Raw genomic sequence first — 16,108 nt, 5'->3', positions numbered from 1 at the left:
TTCTGGACTTATTTTATATTACTCTACTTGAACTCTATATTTCAACACAACTGGCCTGTTAACTGGTTTGTGGACTCAACACGTCTTCTCTTGCCTGTGTCCCTTTACACAGGGTGTCCAGTTCTTATAACTCAAATGCGTTCTCTCTTTACCTCTTAGAATAACTAACTTCATGTAAGGATCATCCTAGGGACCATGTCTGACAGAAAATCTTTCCAGATTCTCTTTAATTGTTAGTCCTCTCTCCCACCTCAAATTATCTTTTAGTTCTTTATCAATGGACATGCAATAATGCTATGTTTCTTGTTTTGTTATCAATATCCACAAAGCCTTGCATATATTCAAGAGAATCTGTAATCTCATTGGTTTGGTATTCCCCTTCTCCCCCACACAGTGATGCAGATCACAACCATCCATAACTGATGAGCCACTCTTTTTCATGTCCTCCACGGTTTATCACAAGGTATCCATAAAATGTGATTTCTCTTAATGTGAAGAAGATGCCAGTAGAATATTCAAACTGTCCATCTATATTATTATCCCTTGCCCTGGCCACATGACCTGGCTACTTGTTTTTGCTTACATATTTATTTACTTGGTGACATCCTCTATTCCATTTCTTTGAAGTTCTTGACTTGCTATAAGCTCTAGCCTTTTTACACCCAACATGCATCTCTCCATTTCCCTTTGTGAAGGGTTCATTTAGAAGGTTTTAGACTATAAACTTGTCCGTGTATATAGCAGGTCCCTGAAAAGTGTTTGTAGAATTAAGTCAGATCACTACGAGCAATTCAGGAAGGGTCAAGATCAGACTGACCAGGGCGATGGAAAGCCTAAAGCCAGCAGAGGTGGGGAGAAAGCCTAGGGTTAGTAGAGGTGGGGCCATTAGTACATACAGAAGAAGCAATGTAGGGCTAAGAATACTTAGGGGGATACTGAGAGGATGAGCCATCTTCAAGTATCTGAAGAGTAGTCATGAGGAACAATTGGTTCCAGAGGGCAGAATTAAGGAGCAATAGGTGGAAGTTGTTGAGAGGTAGATTTTATTTCAACATAAGTAAATATTTTCAAAATTGGAGCTGTCCAAGTAACCACCAGCTGCTTTGAGAATTATCAGAAAATTGAGTTAGAAGGACATTGTTCAACCAAAGTGAGGGCTAGGAAAGTTAGGTCAGTTAACAAACATCTAATGTGTCAGGCATTTCAGAAAGTACGGATGCAAAGGCAAAAACTGTCCCTGTTCTCAAGAAGCTTACATCCTAGTGCAGACATGCACAACAAGCAGGGCTAATTAGAGAGAATCTCAGGGACAGTCGCTAGCGTCATGGGCACCCAGACAAGCTTCTTGCAGAAAGTGGGATTTTACCTGAGACTTAAAGGAGACTGGGTCACACTCTCCATATTACTGAAGATCTGCAAGCCAAGCTTGTGGACTCTTATTCGATTCTAATTGAAGTTATGGGTTGTATTTCTTTGCCCTTTGAGGTCCCTTCCAACTCTGAATTTTGCGAAGAAAGAAAAGAAAAGGAGGAGGAGAAATAGAGCTTTACATGCTATTTGTCAGAAGGAACCAAGAGGTCACATTAAAAAAAGGTAACTGAAGAGGAAACGGCCTCTGACTCCTGAAAATTACCATCATGAAGTCCACGCACGGCTCACCCGAAAGCACCGGTGACACCCACAGTCAAGATCTCTGACCTCTAAACCCCAAATCCCTTGCGATTTCCTCCATGTTCTCTAAGGCTACAGGGATATCAGGGGGAAGAGGACTACAGTTCCCAAGATGCCTCAGCTGAAATTCAAAATATTTGCTTCAAAGAGGTTCTTCGCCCTGAGGGATGCTACACATGCGCGATGGGCCAGTTAGTCTTTTCCTAATCATTTTTTTAATCTTGCTATTGCCCCGGAGACGCAGAAACTCCCTCCTATTGGCTCACCCAATAAGCATTGCAATATTTTATTGGTCAGATGGGCTTCCGGGGAGGAAAGGTTCATAATGGCATTATGATTGGTCTATATTGGGGAGAGGGCGGGGCCTCGAACCGGCTCCGGGTTGGGGGGGTGGGGGGAAAATGGCGGCGGAACTGCTGCTGCTCAGCGAAATCGCCGATCCGGCTCGTTTCTTTGCCGACAACCTGCTCAGCGCTGAGGACTGGGGTCCGCGGGGAAGGGGCTCGGGTGGTGGAGGAGGCTACGGCGTGCCGTTTCCATGAGGAATTTTGAGGAGGGGACCAGGGGCTAGTATGAGGAATACTATTAAGGAATCTACCATCCAGGGGAACATGGGTGGGGCGTGGTTTCTGGGCTGAACTATCTAAGAGCGGAGAAGGGGAGGTGTTTTCCCCCTGCGGGTTGTCCTCCTTGGTGGGGTGCCCGTCGTGGGAACCGTTGAGCTGTTCCACTGTACTTCTTTTCACGTGAAACGGGTGAGGAACCCCCCTCCCCCTCTCTCTGTTGGAAAGGTGCAGGGGCCTAGAGAAGGATTGTACCACTTTTACTACGGGGAGGGGTTGAGCTCTTTGGATTCTACCACGGTGGGAGTGGGGGGGGTGCTGTGGAGGATACCACTGAGGCTGGATGGGGTAATTGCTGTCATATCCACCCTTGCAGACCACACCCTCTATAACTGCCTTGATGAAGTAACTGAGGAGCAAGCTCAGCTCTTCAGATGTCTGGAGCAAGATGTCCCGGTAAATTTAAGAGCCATAAAATGTCCCTGCTGGAAGAGACCTGAGCAATCTGGTCCAGCCTCCTTATTTTACAGAGGGGAGGAGAAATAACTTGCCCCAGGTCATCACCCCTAGCCCTGCCTAACATCTCTGGGAGCTTACAGTTGCAGTCCTGGGGCAGATCTCATCTTGCTGGGGATTCTTCCTCTCTCTTACCTCTTCTTCTCATCTCTCACACAGTTTGATAGCGGCCCCCTGGACATGGGCATGGACATCACCTCCCCTGAGCCCCCATGGGATCCACTGTCCATCTTCCCAGGTGAAGAATACCTTGTGCTCCATCCTTATCTTGTTTAATTACGCTTGTACCATCACCTCCCAAACTTCTGAAGCTGCTTTCCAGCTGCTTCCAAATCTCATTTCTTCCCAAGATATCATCTTTGGGGGAGGTACCCTATCTTACTCCCAACAATTTTCCAGAAACCCTTATGTTTTCTTCTGTTTCTTCAGACACCTCTTTGTACCCCTTACCCTTAGGCTTCCAAGATCCTCCCTCTAAAGGCTCTTTCTTCTCCCCTCTACTTTTCCATTCTCCCAAAGACATTTTTAGCTCTCCTTTTATTTTTTTAACATAATTTTTATTGGTAAATGTTGACACCAACATTAGAAATGTCAGTAGGAAAATAAAATTTCAGTTTTTTTCTCTCATACAAAGATTCAATCTTATTGACTGTAGCAGTTAGTGAAATAGTCTTAATACAAAAGGGTAAGCTGATTTGAGTTACAACCGGCATACACAGTGTATGCACAAGGGTGGAAGAACCTTCTGAATGTGGACAGTTAATGGCACCAATGCTTTACATTCAACAAAACTGTTCTTTGGTGTTTCTTTTTTTTTTTAAATTAGACTTTATAACACCACAAGACCACAACTTAAACCACTAACTCTCCTTTTAGACCCTTGTATTTTACTTACCACCCTCCCACATACCCCTTACTTCCAGACCTACAGGTGAAGTCAGAACCTTCTTCCCCATGCTCCTCCTCTTCTCTCAGCTCCGAGTCATCACTTCTCTCCACAGAGCCCCTTGGCCAGGTGAGAGTTTCATTTCCTTTCTACTCTGGATGACAAATAGTCTTCTTAGTTTCATTCACACGTTATTTGTGAGCTTTTCATACATAGTATGAGAGCCTTCTTTCCCATCTCTTCTTCCTCCTGATTTACTCTCTTTCCTTCCACTTCCTGCAGGCCTCTGTGGGAGAAGAGGTACTTGGTGTGAAGATAGAATCTCCTAGCCCTCCACACTGCCTCTTGGGGAATGTTCTGAAACCTTCATTTGGAGCTATCCAGATTAGTTCGGGCCTCACCCCAGATGACCCCTCAGGTAGTCATTATTTTTTCTGCCCCCTCACTAGGCTTCCATTGTGTGATGGCAAGGAAGAAGTAGGGGATGGCAGACCACTGAAAAGGAGACCATCAGAGAAGGGAGATTAAGGTCTAGGGCTATGTCTGGGAAAACAAGACCAGAGAGATGGGATGTCCTAACCCTGTCTCCCTTCCCCAGTCCATATTCCAAACATTCAACCAGGTAATGAATCTCATCTTACTTTGCATTACTTCAGCCTTTACAGATTCCGCTTGTGTACTATTTTGCAAATGTTCTTAAGTGATCTGAATTGTCCCCTTCATGATTGATTATTCAGAACATATTCATGGAGGGCTTAATATGTGCCTTACACTGTGGAAAGTGCAAGATGTCTTTCCCTGACCCCAAAGAACTTTAAGGAAAGATCAAAATAGAGAAGTTATTAAGTGTTTGCTAAGTTCCAGGCTATAGATGCTGGGGATACAAATACAAACAAACAAGGTAGTTGCTACCCACAAGGAGCTTTTCTTCTAGAGAAGATGGAACAAGAAGGGGATCTGGAAAGTAGTGGGGAGTGTGGCATGGCATAATATTGATGTCTGAGTAAAACCCAACCTTGAGGTTAAGGGGGAGGAGGTGAAGTGACGGCCTTAGTTAGTGGCAGCAAGACTGGGGTAGGCAGGGAAGAAAATACGTTGAAGTAATATTACAGGATCTCATGATTCAGTATCAGATTCAGAGGGCAGGTGTAGTGCGGTAGGGAGTAGGAAGGAGGCCCTCTTATTGCAAGTACAGTTGCTAGGGAAAATGTCATTGGAAAAGATAGAATTTAGTCTAGATCCTGGAAAACTGAGAGAATATGGAACAGGTGGAGAATATTCTAGTTAGGGTAAGCAGTATTACTAAAGGAGCAAGGGTTTAAATGGACAGTGGAACAATGAGGCATTAGCCTGGCTTGGAATGTAAGGTTTGGGTTGTTAAGTAGCAGAAGACAGAGTTGGTTATAGCCTTAAATATGTTTATTGAGTTGAACTGAATTGTGAAGGGCCTAGATTGGCAGGATGAGATAATGTATGTGAAAGTGTTATATAGCCATAAAGTACTCTGTAAATACAGGCTGTTATTGTTATTACTCTTTCCTATAGGTAGTGGGAAACAGTGGGAAGATTTTGATCAGAGAAGAACTTGATAAAAGCAGTGTATGAGAGGAAGATTGTGGTAGTAGTGGTGGAATATTGAGTGGATTTTATTTTAAGAGTTGAGAAGGTAGGGTGGGGGGAAAGGACAAGAGGCTAAAAGCAGAAAAACCAGTTAGGTTATTACAGTATTCCAGGATTAGAGGTGATCGAGGACCTCAATTAGAATTACAGTAGTGGCAATGGAAAGGGACAACTATAAGATATTTTGAAGGTGCAATTGTCTCTCACTCACCCCGCATATCCAGTCAAGAGCTAAATCTTTATCTTTTCTATTTCCACAGTATCTTGTATGTACCCTTCCTTTTCTCTACTCACATAGCCATTATCCTAGTAGAGGCTCTCATCACGTCACACCTTGCAAGTCTCAGCCCATTCCAATCCATCGTTCACACAGCCACCAAAGTAATTTTCCTGAAGTGTAGGTCCAACCACGCCACCTATCCCCCCCAAACCTCTTTTTTCCACCTTGCAGATATACAGACCAAGACAGAGCCCATCTCACCTTCTTCCCCTCTTAGCTCAGAAGCCTCATTGCTCTCCACAGAATCCCCCAGTAAGGTAAGCTTCACTTCTTACTTTCTTCCCAACCCATTTACTACCCTCTCATCCTCTTATACCCAGATATAAGAAGTTTTTTCCCTAACCAGAATACCTCCTGATTGTTCCTCTCCTTCTCTCCTCTCCCCTACTCCTTTATCCATTTACACTTGCACTCTGCTTTCTCTGCAGCCCCTTGTAGAAGAGGAGGTGTTAGGGGTAAAGACAGAATCACCAGCCCCTCAACTCTGCCTTCTAGGGGATGTCCTGACTTCCCCATTTGGATCAGTCCAGATTAATGTGGGTCCAACCCCTGACGGTCCTTCAGGTAACGTCCATCTTACCTCCTGAGTTTTCTACTTTAAAGGGCCTGCCTTCCTGATAACTCTTCTTTTTGTCCCTTCCCCAGGAAAGGCACCACCCCACCGGAAGCCTCCACTGCAACCAAAGCCTGTTGTGGTGACAAATGTCCCACTGCCTCCCCGAAATTCACCTCCCAGTACCACAGTCTTGTTGCAGCCCCTCGGTCAACCCCCACCAGGTATGAAAGAATGGAGCCAGGGCAGAATCCAGGAAGACCACCACTTCTTGAACCCTTGAACTAGGAATGCTCAGAATAAAGTATAGGCTGCCTACCTTACTATACTCTCTATATTCCCTCTCTCCACTCAGTCCCATCTGGGCCTTCTGTAGTCCTTTTCCAGGGCCCTGTTCAAGTACAGCCACCTGTGGGAGAGGGTCCAGCTCCTCCCACACCCCGCTTGGAGAGGAAGAGCATTGTTCCAGCTCCCATGCCTGGGACTCCGTGTCCCCCAGAGGTGGATGTAAGTATTAAGGAGAAGTGAGGGTGGTAGATTAGGGAGAAAACCTATTGTAAGAAAAGGAAGTTGAAAAAGTTGGAGATGAGACATAGGATAAGGGAAGAGATAGGAGGTAAAAACAGGAGGCCAGTGGGAGAATAGGGCCAGAAAGGATGGAGTCCTGGCCTAGGGATGCAGGGACGGGAATGTAGGACATGTGCTGGGCAATGGTTCTGAGGAAGGGGAGAGACAGGGGCTGAAAGAAAGACCTATTCCAGCAGGGTTGAACTTTGTACCTTGAGGAGAGGATTCAGAAGAGAAATTTCGTATGCAACTGTAGAGCAAGAAAAGCTAGAGGTGCAATAAGAATTTTTCTTACTGGGGATTGTTGTCATTCAGTTGTTTTTAGTCATGTCCAACTCTTCATGACTCCATTTGAGGTTTTCTTGGCAAAGATACTGGAATGGTTTTGCATTTCCTTCTCCAGCATATTTTACAGATGATGAAACTGAGGCAAACAGGGTTAAGTGACTTGCCTCAGGTCACATAGGAAGTGTCTGAGGCCAGATTTGAACTGAGGAAGATGAGTCTTTCTGACTCCAAGCTAAGTACTCTCTCCACTGAGCCAGAACAAGGGGAAGTTATGGAAAATTCTTCCCTCAGAGGGGTTAGGAGAGGGAAGAGAGACTCCCCCTAGCTGCTAGGGTAAGGAAGCCAGAAAGCAAGTCAGTCAGAGGTCTTGGGAGGATCAGCTCACTGGACTTGGGAGCGGGGCTGAGGTCTGTGGGGAGGGAGCATCCCTGACTTCTTCACCTTCAACACACATCCAGGCAAAGCTGCTGAAGCGTCAGCAGCGGATGATCAAGAACCGTGAGTCAGCCTGTCAGTCTCGGCGAAAGAAGAAGGAATATCTGCAGGGGCTGGAGGCCCGGCTTCAAGTGGTCCTCGCAGACAACCAGCAGCTCCGCCGGGAGAACGCAGCTCTCCGCAGACGGCTGGAGGGGCTCCTGGCCGAGGTGAGGGCCCTGGGGCCCAGGATACCTGGCCACCAAGAGTAGCCTCATGGATGCTCACTCCACCCCCTTTATCTTCTCTCTTCTAGAACAGCGAACTAAAGTTTGGGTCTGGGAACAGGAAGGTCGTCTGTGTCATGGTCTTCCTCCTCTTCATTGCCTTCAACTTTGGGCCTGTGAGGTAAGGGCCCCATTTCCTCTTCACTTTGTGTTCCTTACACTTGAGCAAGGTGAAACAGGACTGAGGCTTCCCCTTCCCCTGCCTTGGGGCAGAGCCCATCCTGTCTTCCTTGGAGGTTTCTTTTGGCTGCCTTCTCATTCACCTTTCATGTACTCAGGAAGCTCCAGGGGTTCCCTTTTGCCTCTAAAATTTCACATAAATTCCTCAGTTTGGCATTCAAAGCCCTTCACAGTTGAGGTTCCACGGGCCTTTCTCATTCCACTATTTCCCTTTATATGCTCGGCTCCTCCCTCCTTCAAACAAATGGATTTGCCTTCTGATCGCACGTGGCATGCTCCATCTCTACCTCCATGCCTTTCTACTAGGTATGCCTCTACTCCTCCCCATGCCCAGGTCAGTTGTCCCTTCTTATCCCTGAATGGCTGTGTATATATCTTACATTGATTTATCTGTAGATAAATTTCCCCACAAAATGTAAGCTCCTTGAGGGCAGGGATTGTTTTCCTTTTTGTGTGTTTTTATTGTTGGCCTATAATATAGTACTTGACATATAAGTGTTTGATGATTGTTTTCTGAATTTAATTAAATTGGGTTTAATTAAATAAATAGGAGCATCAGGCATAGTTGTTGGTTCTTTCCTGCCCATGAGTGTTCGTCTTCTGTCCTTTACAAGTTTAATGATATAGATCATCATGACTCTCAGGTCTGCTACAGCCAGAGATGTAGAACAGGAGGGATTGAGAGCCCAGTGGGTTAGTGGATCCTTTCCCTAAATTCCAAGTCCCACATGGGACACGTAGGAGCTTGGATTCTAATCTGGGCTGTCACTTCCTAGTTTTGTGATTGTGGCCAATTAACTTCTGTGACTCTTAGTTTTGTCATGTGTCAGATATGGATAATAATATTTTCTCTCCTTACTCCACAGGCTTTCTGTAAGGAAAGCACTTGATAAATCTTCAGGTGCTATATAAATATATGTTATCATTAATATTATTGCTTTCTCATCTTCCCTAGCATCAATGAATCACCTCCACCTCCAGCCTCACCTCAGATGGGCAAGGAAGAGTCTTGGCCCCAGAGGCACCTCCTGGAGTTCTCAGAGCAAGGAGTAGTTCCTGGGGAGGACACCCAGGGGACACCACAGGGCCATAAAGACTCACAGCCCAGGCCCTCTGGCCAGTCACATTTCAAGTAAGATGAGAGCTCCTCACTGGCATGCCTGGAATACACTCCTTCCTCACCTCCACATCTTCAGTCTCTGCTTTTTTTCCCAATTCAGTTTAAGTACCATCTTCTGCATGAGACTTTTCCTGACCCCTCCTCCTTCCCATTAGTGCTTTCCTCTGAAAATTTACCTTGTATTTATTTCCTGTATTCTTATATAGTTCCATGTCACTCTTAAATGAATGTGAGCTCTTTGAAGGTACTGACTTTCATTCCCATTGTCTGGCATTGTGGCATATCTCGATCCTTAATAAGTATTTGTTGATTGAGTGAAGCCCTGTCTACTGAGCAAGGATGTACCCAAAGCTACTCCTCTCTCTTTGAGCATCAGTTTTGCCACCTTCTGCCTCTCTCCTTGTCCTAATTCTAGAAGCCTCTGATCCCCCATCTCTCTTGTTAGAGGCAGGATTGTGACAGTCTCTAACTGTGTGCCCCTGTCCTGCTCTACTTCAGGAACCTAACAACCTTTCCTAAGGGAGCCAAGGAGCTGTTGCTGAGAGACTTAGACCAGTTTTTCCTCTCCTCTGACTGCCGTCACTTCAACCGGACTGAGTCTCTCCGGTAAGGGGGAGGGGCAAAGGCCCTCTTGGGGTGTTCTCCTCATCTCTTTCTTTTCCCCCTGGCCTACACTGATGATAGGCTCCCCTCTACAGAGAGATCATGTGGCCATCCTCATCATTCCCAGACCTAAGTTCTTCATTGGCCTTTTCACAAGTTGACCCTTTGTTCAAGGCTTCTTTACTTTGTACGTGTGCATGTGTGGACTTTTTTTTGTGGTGAAGTGACAGGGAGGTGACATACTGGAGTGGGAGAACATCTCAGGGACTCTTATTCCAAGGGAGAGCCAGGGGATGGTGTTCAGTCTGTTCCCTGGCTCACTCCTAGGCTTGCAGATGAACTTAGTGGCTGGGTCCAGCGACACCAGAGTGGAAGAAAGAGAAGTCCTCAGCCCCGGAAGATCAGAGAAAAACAGGTAGGAGATGGATGTGTCAATGGAGGTTTTAGTGGGCCAAGCAGCAGTGGTTTAGAAAACCAGGTGGGGAGGGTCTAAGGATCCTGGAGGGCAGAGGGGAAGCAGGAGAAGTGGGAGTAGGGTTTGAATTATGAGGAAACTCTGGATGGTTAGGAATATCAGACTTAGTATGGAAAGGCCTAGGAATTTGAATTGGAGAGAGAGACGCTTGAGTATGGACAGGGCGGTAGCAGCTTCCAAGGGCTACCTTAGGGATGCTGCTCTCTCTCCACCCATCCCTGTATCCTTAAGTTCCTCTTTTTGCAGAAGTCTCACCATTGGAAGAAACCACCTCCAGCCTGGTCAGTCCCTCCCCGGCCCTCTGACCCCACTGAAAGGTGAGTGGGGGCTGCTTGTATCCTCTCGGATGGAATTTGAATAATGTGTTGGGATGTCCTCCTGTCATTCCCAGTCCTCTCTCCACCCTCACTAGGGACTCTGTGAGCCAGCTGCAGCTGTATCACCACCCCAGGCGTCCACAGCCCGAGTTCCTAGATGCCATCGACCGTCGGGAAGACACATTCTATGTTGTCTCCTTCCGAAGGGTGAGCCTCTCAGCCCTGCTGTAGTTGGTATTCACCAGCGGAGTGGGGAGCAAGGCCAGGGTGAGAGGGCTGAGTTCAGGCTCGTGCTCTGCATCGTCACAGTCAGGCTTCTGCTCACTCCACTGGTCTGACAGGGTCTCTGGGCAGAGGGACAGGGGAGGGAAGGACAGACAGGACAGACACCCCTTCCTTCGCTTGTTCCTTTCTCATTTGCTCTGCACGTAGTAGATAAAGTAAATGTCACGAGTGATTATCATTCTCTAGGATCACCTGCTGCTCCCAGCGATCAGCCACAACAAGACTTCTCGCCCAAAGATGTCCCTGGTGATGCCAGCCATGGCCCCCAACGGTAATTCTTCTTTCTTCTAGAGGTGGGGACAGGATAGGAATAGACTTCAAAATCAGAGTGCCTAATGGAGTATTCCTGGGGAAATGGGCAGCAGAGGTATCAGTGTTAGGCAGCCAGGAAAGCACAGAATCAGGTAATAACTGGGGTCGGAAGGAGCCTGGACCTGAGTGTTCCAGAAGCATCGCTCACCTCTTTTTTTCTCTTCGTTTCTTCCTCATGTAACCTTCATGGCTCAATACATGTGCCTTCTATTCTGTCCCATTTCTCTCTCCTCCGATGCTTGTCCTGTAGCCTGCTTTTTTCTTCTTTCTCGTTCTTGTTTGTTTCTTCCATTATTTGAATTCCGATCACTGAGAGCCTAACCTTCTCCCTTCCTCCTTCCATAGAGACCCTGTCAGGCCGGGGCAGCACAGGGGACTATGAGGTGATGATGCAGATTGAATGTGAGGTCATGGACACCAGGGTCATCCACATCAAGAGCTCCACAGTGCCCCCCTCCCTTCGAAAGCAGCCCCCCCCTCCTCCTGGCAATGCTTCGGGCAACCCCTTGCCTCCTCCAGCACCCAGCTCCTCTAGGCAAGCTCCTCACCAGCCCTTCTACCTCGGTCACCCCTAATAGCTCGAGCTTGCACTGACTTAAAGCTGAGAATGTGGTGGGGTTTGCCCTCTGTTTCTCTAATCTAGGGCTTGGCATGAATAAGGCACTTATTTGGGGGTGGGACTGTCCCCTCTACCTAGTTACCTTTTTTGTACAGAAGATTCAGCTCTTCTCAGTCCCTACTTCCTTCTTGGAGGAAGGGATAATGGGTAAGCTCCATTTTTTTGTGGGCTCCTAAACATATCCCTTATTCTGCTTTTTCTCCGGTGTTAGGGGTGGGCACGGGTGGGAGGAAACTCGTCCCCAGGTGGGACTAAGGTTTTTACATTTTGTGGGGAGGTTGGGGAAAAAAGGGAAGAGGGGATAATTGGAAGGCAATTAAAGTTTGTGTGTTCTCTTTTTTTATTATTAAATAAATGGCTCAGATGGAGTGGAGGAATAGTGCTTTGCTTTCTGAGTTTTCATTTGGGTTTTAGGGGGAAAGTGTATTCTGTGCTCCAAGGGGTGTAATCACAACCAGAGAGAAAACAGAAAGACAGCTGGATTTGGGGTGGAGTGGGTGTATCATCACAGACCTAATGTCATCACCTACCCCCTTCATTCCTCCCCCCTGCTGTGGACTATGTCTAGCTCTAACACAGGGTGTGGGGAAAGAAAGAGAGGGTGTCCTCAGAACTGACAGACTGATGGATGCACAGCCCTGGACTGTTTGTATAAACAGGATGAAATGGGGACTTCCCCATCCCTCGTGACCAGCAGTCATTAGACCCCTACACTGGGACAGGTCTTGCCTTCCTACAGTCACCAGCCTCCCACAGTCACCTTAGCTGTTCTGCCTAGACAAACATTTAAAAGAGGTCAGAGGGATCTATAGCTGGGAAGGAGGGGCCACTATAGGGTAGTGGGTGAGATTCAGAGTAGGGTGGGGTAGGCTTGTACTTCAACTCAGAGAGATTTGGAATCCTAGGAGTGGGGGGGCGGGGAGGAAGAGAGAGACCTGGATTGGATGGTACAAAATACATTGTCAGCCCTGATTTTGTGGGGAGAGGTTTGGGGTGGGGAGAAAGGGGAAGTTTGCCTGGGGGCAGTGCAGGGGTGTTGGGGGGGGGGGGGTCTCAATTGTTCCTGTGAACCACCCCTGGGACATGACCCTGCTAAATTATCCCTAGGTCAGAAAGAGCCTGTAAGCTGGGCTGGGCTGGAAGCTCATAAGACTGGACATGGGCCACCCCGGGACTGGAGCCCAGGTCTACAGGGGAGGGACAGGACCTCACGTGTCCAACCAGGCCCTGCCTCTGCGTCACCTCCCCCCCCCAAAAAAATACATGTTTGGGGTGAAAACAGATTGGGTAACCATGGCAACCTGGAACAGGGGCTCCCAGGAACTAGACCTTTTTTCCCTCAGAAAGGCCTCTCTGGCTTCTCATCCCTTTTCCCATAGTCCCCTTGCCCTTTTCCTTCCAAACACTTTTCCCCTTGTATTCCTTCTTTTTCCTTTTCCATTTCTTTTCCCTCTCTCCTTTTACTTCCCCTCTTTATTCCCTTCACTCTTCCTTTCCCTAATCCCATTCCCTTACTTCTGTCCTCTCACCTATCCATTTGTACCCATACCAGCTGATGACAGACTGGAGATGGCCTTGGAAAGGAGTGGTCAGGGTTGGGGTCTCTTAGAAAAGCTGTGGGGGAGGGAGAGGGGCACTTGGGGTGGACAAAAGTGTGGAGGGTTATGAGCATTAACCCACAATGAACATGGAACATGTTTCTTCATTTTCCTCCTGCTGTCCTCACTTCCTAGGGCAGGGCCCTACCAAGCCTCTGCCTCTCTCAGGCTGGGTGAAGAAGTAAGAGCACACCCTCACCTCCCTTCCCTCATCCTCTGATCCTTTCCCTTGTTAAGTTCCCTCACCCACATTCATGGCCTGCTCATCTCTCCTTCCAGCCCTCCTGCCTACCTTTAGTTCTTCTCACTTGAGAAGTCCACACCTTCCCTGCTTTTTCCTAATTTTCTGATTTCCTTCTTGCTCCTATCCTGCATTTTCCTCAGTTTCCTTTTCTCCTTCATTCCTTTTATGTTTCCTCTGTTCTTCCTACCAATTTTCCTTTCTCTGCTTCTCCCCTTTAACCCCCTAAATTTCTTGTTTCTCTTAGTGACTCCTGTTTCACCCTCTCTGTTTCTTTGTCCCCTATCCCCTGTTCTTTTCTGGTTCTTCTCCTTCACTTCTGTTCCGTCTCATTCCCCCAACCCACCCCTCCCCACTCCAATCCCCTGTCCCCTTCCCAGCTGTGGGGGCCAGGACTAAGGCGCCCAGTGTTTGTCTCATCGCTCTGCTATGGCTTCTGGATACACCACATCTGGATTCCGGGGCCCAGATGTGTGGTTGCCACAGCGACCCTGGCCCTCTGGTAAATATGAGCGCCCACCCTCTTCACAGCAAAGAAGAAAACAATTGTGTGACTTTCATTTGTCACGAAATTGAGATTCTCCCCCACACCCATTTCCTTAGATTAAGGAAGTCCTAAGGGTCCAAAATTCTCTCTCCCTGTCACTTTCTCCTCTTTTTTAGACTTTGACTCTGCCCCCCCACCCTTTCTTCCCTTAGTCTTTTTTTCTCTCTACTCCTTGCAGTTCCTTTAATTTATCCTACTGAATCTGTATATTAAACTGCTTTTTAAAAAGGTAAAATAAGGGTCAGATTCCTCATACCCCAGCCAGGCCCCTTTTCTGGGTGAGTCAAAAAAAGCCATTCCATTTACACTCATTTTATGTTTCTCTCATTGCTAATGAGGCTCATGTCAGTCCTTAGGTCTTTCACTTTCAATTTTGGTTCCTTATTTTTCTCTCAGTAGTCATCCTCTGGGAGATCTCACACCATTTCTCCTTCCTTTTGGAGGAATTTTTCCCTTTAATTTTTTTCCCTTTTGGCCTTTTCCCTCTTCCTTCTCCCTCTTGCACCTGTTCCTCTCTTTCCTTCCCGTCTTCTGTCCCTATGCTCTTTTCTCTCTCTAACATCTCTTCCCTTTTCTTATCTCTGCTTCTCTCTTCTGATTCTCCATACCAGTCAGTCTGACTTCCCTCTCCCTCTGTGGTTAGCAGAAACCTGGGGGAGGGAACGAATTGGTAGTAATGAAATCTCAGAGGTGGAGAACCTGGGACCAAAGCCCCCAAAGACATGCAACCCAGGGGGGATTTGAACTTGGTATTAAGGAAAGACTTCTTAACAATCACAGCTGTCCAAAAGTAGAAGGGGTGTCTCAGGAAATAGTGGGCTCTTTGCAAGAAAAGACTGCGTGACCACTTCACTGAGGTTACTGTAGAGAGATTTCTTGGGGGTCTTTTGTAAAAATGAAATTTCTTAGCTACATCCCCAACTTTGTTACTCTAGCAACCACATAGGAAGCTCCACTGAGCTTCCTACTCTGAAAGTACGCAGGTATTCAACCTCAGAGGCACTGCCTCTGTTCTCCAGCCTACCCCAAACCCTGCTATCCATTAGAAACTTAGTCATTCTTTCCCTACCTCTCAATCTTTAATTTCTCTCCCTCAATAAAATTCCTTTCTCTTCCCAGGTACTCTATCCCCCAAACTTATGATGTCCTTCCTAAATCCCTTCCTAGTCACTAGTATCTTTCATCTCATCTGTCTCAGGCATCATTTTCTTTTGATATATTCAGATCCCACTTTGACTGCCTCCTATCCCTATCCCTCCTGATTCCTGCTTCTGTCAACCAAGATTATGGTACTCCTAACCTGGTCTTTACCATGTATTGCTTCCAAACCTCAATCCACCTTCCTTGAGTTTTATTTTTTTGCTCAGAATAGTATAGGGGTGTAAAGTTGGAAGGGAAGTGCTGTCACCTTGCCCCCTGGCTCTGATAGTCGTCAGGCAGGAAAGAAGACGCTGAGGCTGGAACTGGCCAAAAGACTGACTTCGTCCTTCCTATCATAGCCAGGAAAAAATGATCCACACACATCCACACCCAGACACCAAGGCACACACACGGGGACACCCACGAGAGGGCTGGCACAAGCACATGTCCTTGAACACGGGAAGCTGGGTACAAGACTACAGCCACGTACTTGGAGGTACCCATGAATGTTCTGACCGGAACCCGTGGACAAACACGTTTGTATGTGTGGATTTGACCATATGGTCAGACACCTACACCCAGCTACACGTGTTCCAGAAACATGAACATATAAACTACACATGCATTGAGGTGTATTCATGCTATGCACAAATTGACATAAGAGTGTGTTAAGTCCTATGTGATATCTAAGAGAAAGAGAAAACAGCATTAGCACAGATACTTGTTCCCCACCACACCCCAATCTGTAATAAGAAAAGATCCCCATTGCTAATCCCTCTGGGGCTATGGAAACCTTTGAGCATCACCTAGAGCTAGCCTTGAACCACTGGTAAAATGGTGCCAAAGAAACACCACAAGGTCTGGAGAGACAGGTTCTGACCTCTGACTATGTGAGCAGCCTTCTCACATAACAGCTTTCTTAAGATCTGGGTGTTCTGCTCCCTAACCCCTGACTTTCACATCTTTCCCCACAATTCCTATGTCAGGACTTGGAGTCCAAAGACCTGAATTCAAATCCTGCATCAG

At 47.0% G+C, this 16,108-nt stretch overlaps 1 protein-coding gene across 9 annotated transcripts; it reads left to right on the top strand.

The window, feature by feature from the left end:
* Positions 1 to 2,001: 2,001 nt before the first annotated feature.
* On the top strand, positions 2,002 to 11,935 carry ATF6B (activating transcription factor 6 beta). Of its 9 annotated transcripts, none has more exons than XM_072637583.1 (18): positions 2,002 to 2,426; positions 2,611 to 2,690; positions 2,910 to 2,988; positions 3,674 to 3,765; positions 3,919 to 4,054; positions 5,708 to 5,793; positions 5,965 to 6,100; positions 6,182 to 6,313; positions 6,445 to 6,596; positions 7,403 to 7,588; positions 7,675 to 7,766; positions 8,781 to 8,957; positions 9,444 to 9,551; positions 9,876 to 9,963; positions 10,270 to 10,340; positions 10,436 to 10,547; positions 10,812 to 10,896; positions 11,283 to 11,935. In XM_072637583.1, exons 3-18 carry the CDS (start codon positions 2,931 to 2,933, stop codon positions 11,510 to 11,512), a joined length of 1,941 nt encoding a protein of 646 aa, XP_072493684.1. In that variant the 5' UTR covers positions 2,002 to 2,426; positions 2,611 to 2,690; positions 2,910 to 2,930; the 3' UTR covers positions 11,513 to 11,935. The 9 variants fall into 9 exon arrangements, with proteins under 9 accessions (XP_072493684.1, XP_072493682.1, XP_072493681.1 ...); XM_072637581.1 differs by having other exon boundaries at positions 3,919 to 4,057; XM_072637580.1 differs by having other exon boundaries at positions 2,008 to 2,157; positions 6,466 to 6,596.
* Positions 11,936 to 16,108: the final 4,173 nt, after the last annotated feature.

Source organism: Notamacropus eugenii, chromosome 2 (genome assembly GCF_028372415.1).
Source record: "Notamacropus eugenii isolate mMacEug1 chromosome 2, mMacEug1.pri_v2, whole genome shotgun sequence".
In the NCBI taxonomy this organism is placed as follows: Eukaryota; Metazoa; Chordata; class Mammalia; order Diprotodontia; family Macropodidae; genus Notamacropus; species Notamacropus eugenii.
Note: the sequence above shows the minus strand (reverse complement) of the source record. Positions and strands in the feature narration are given on the sequence as shown.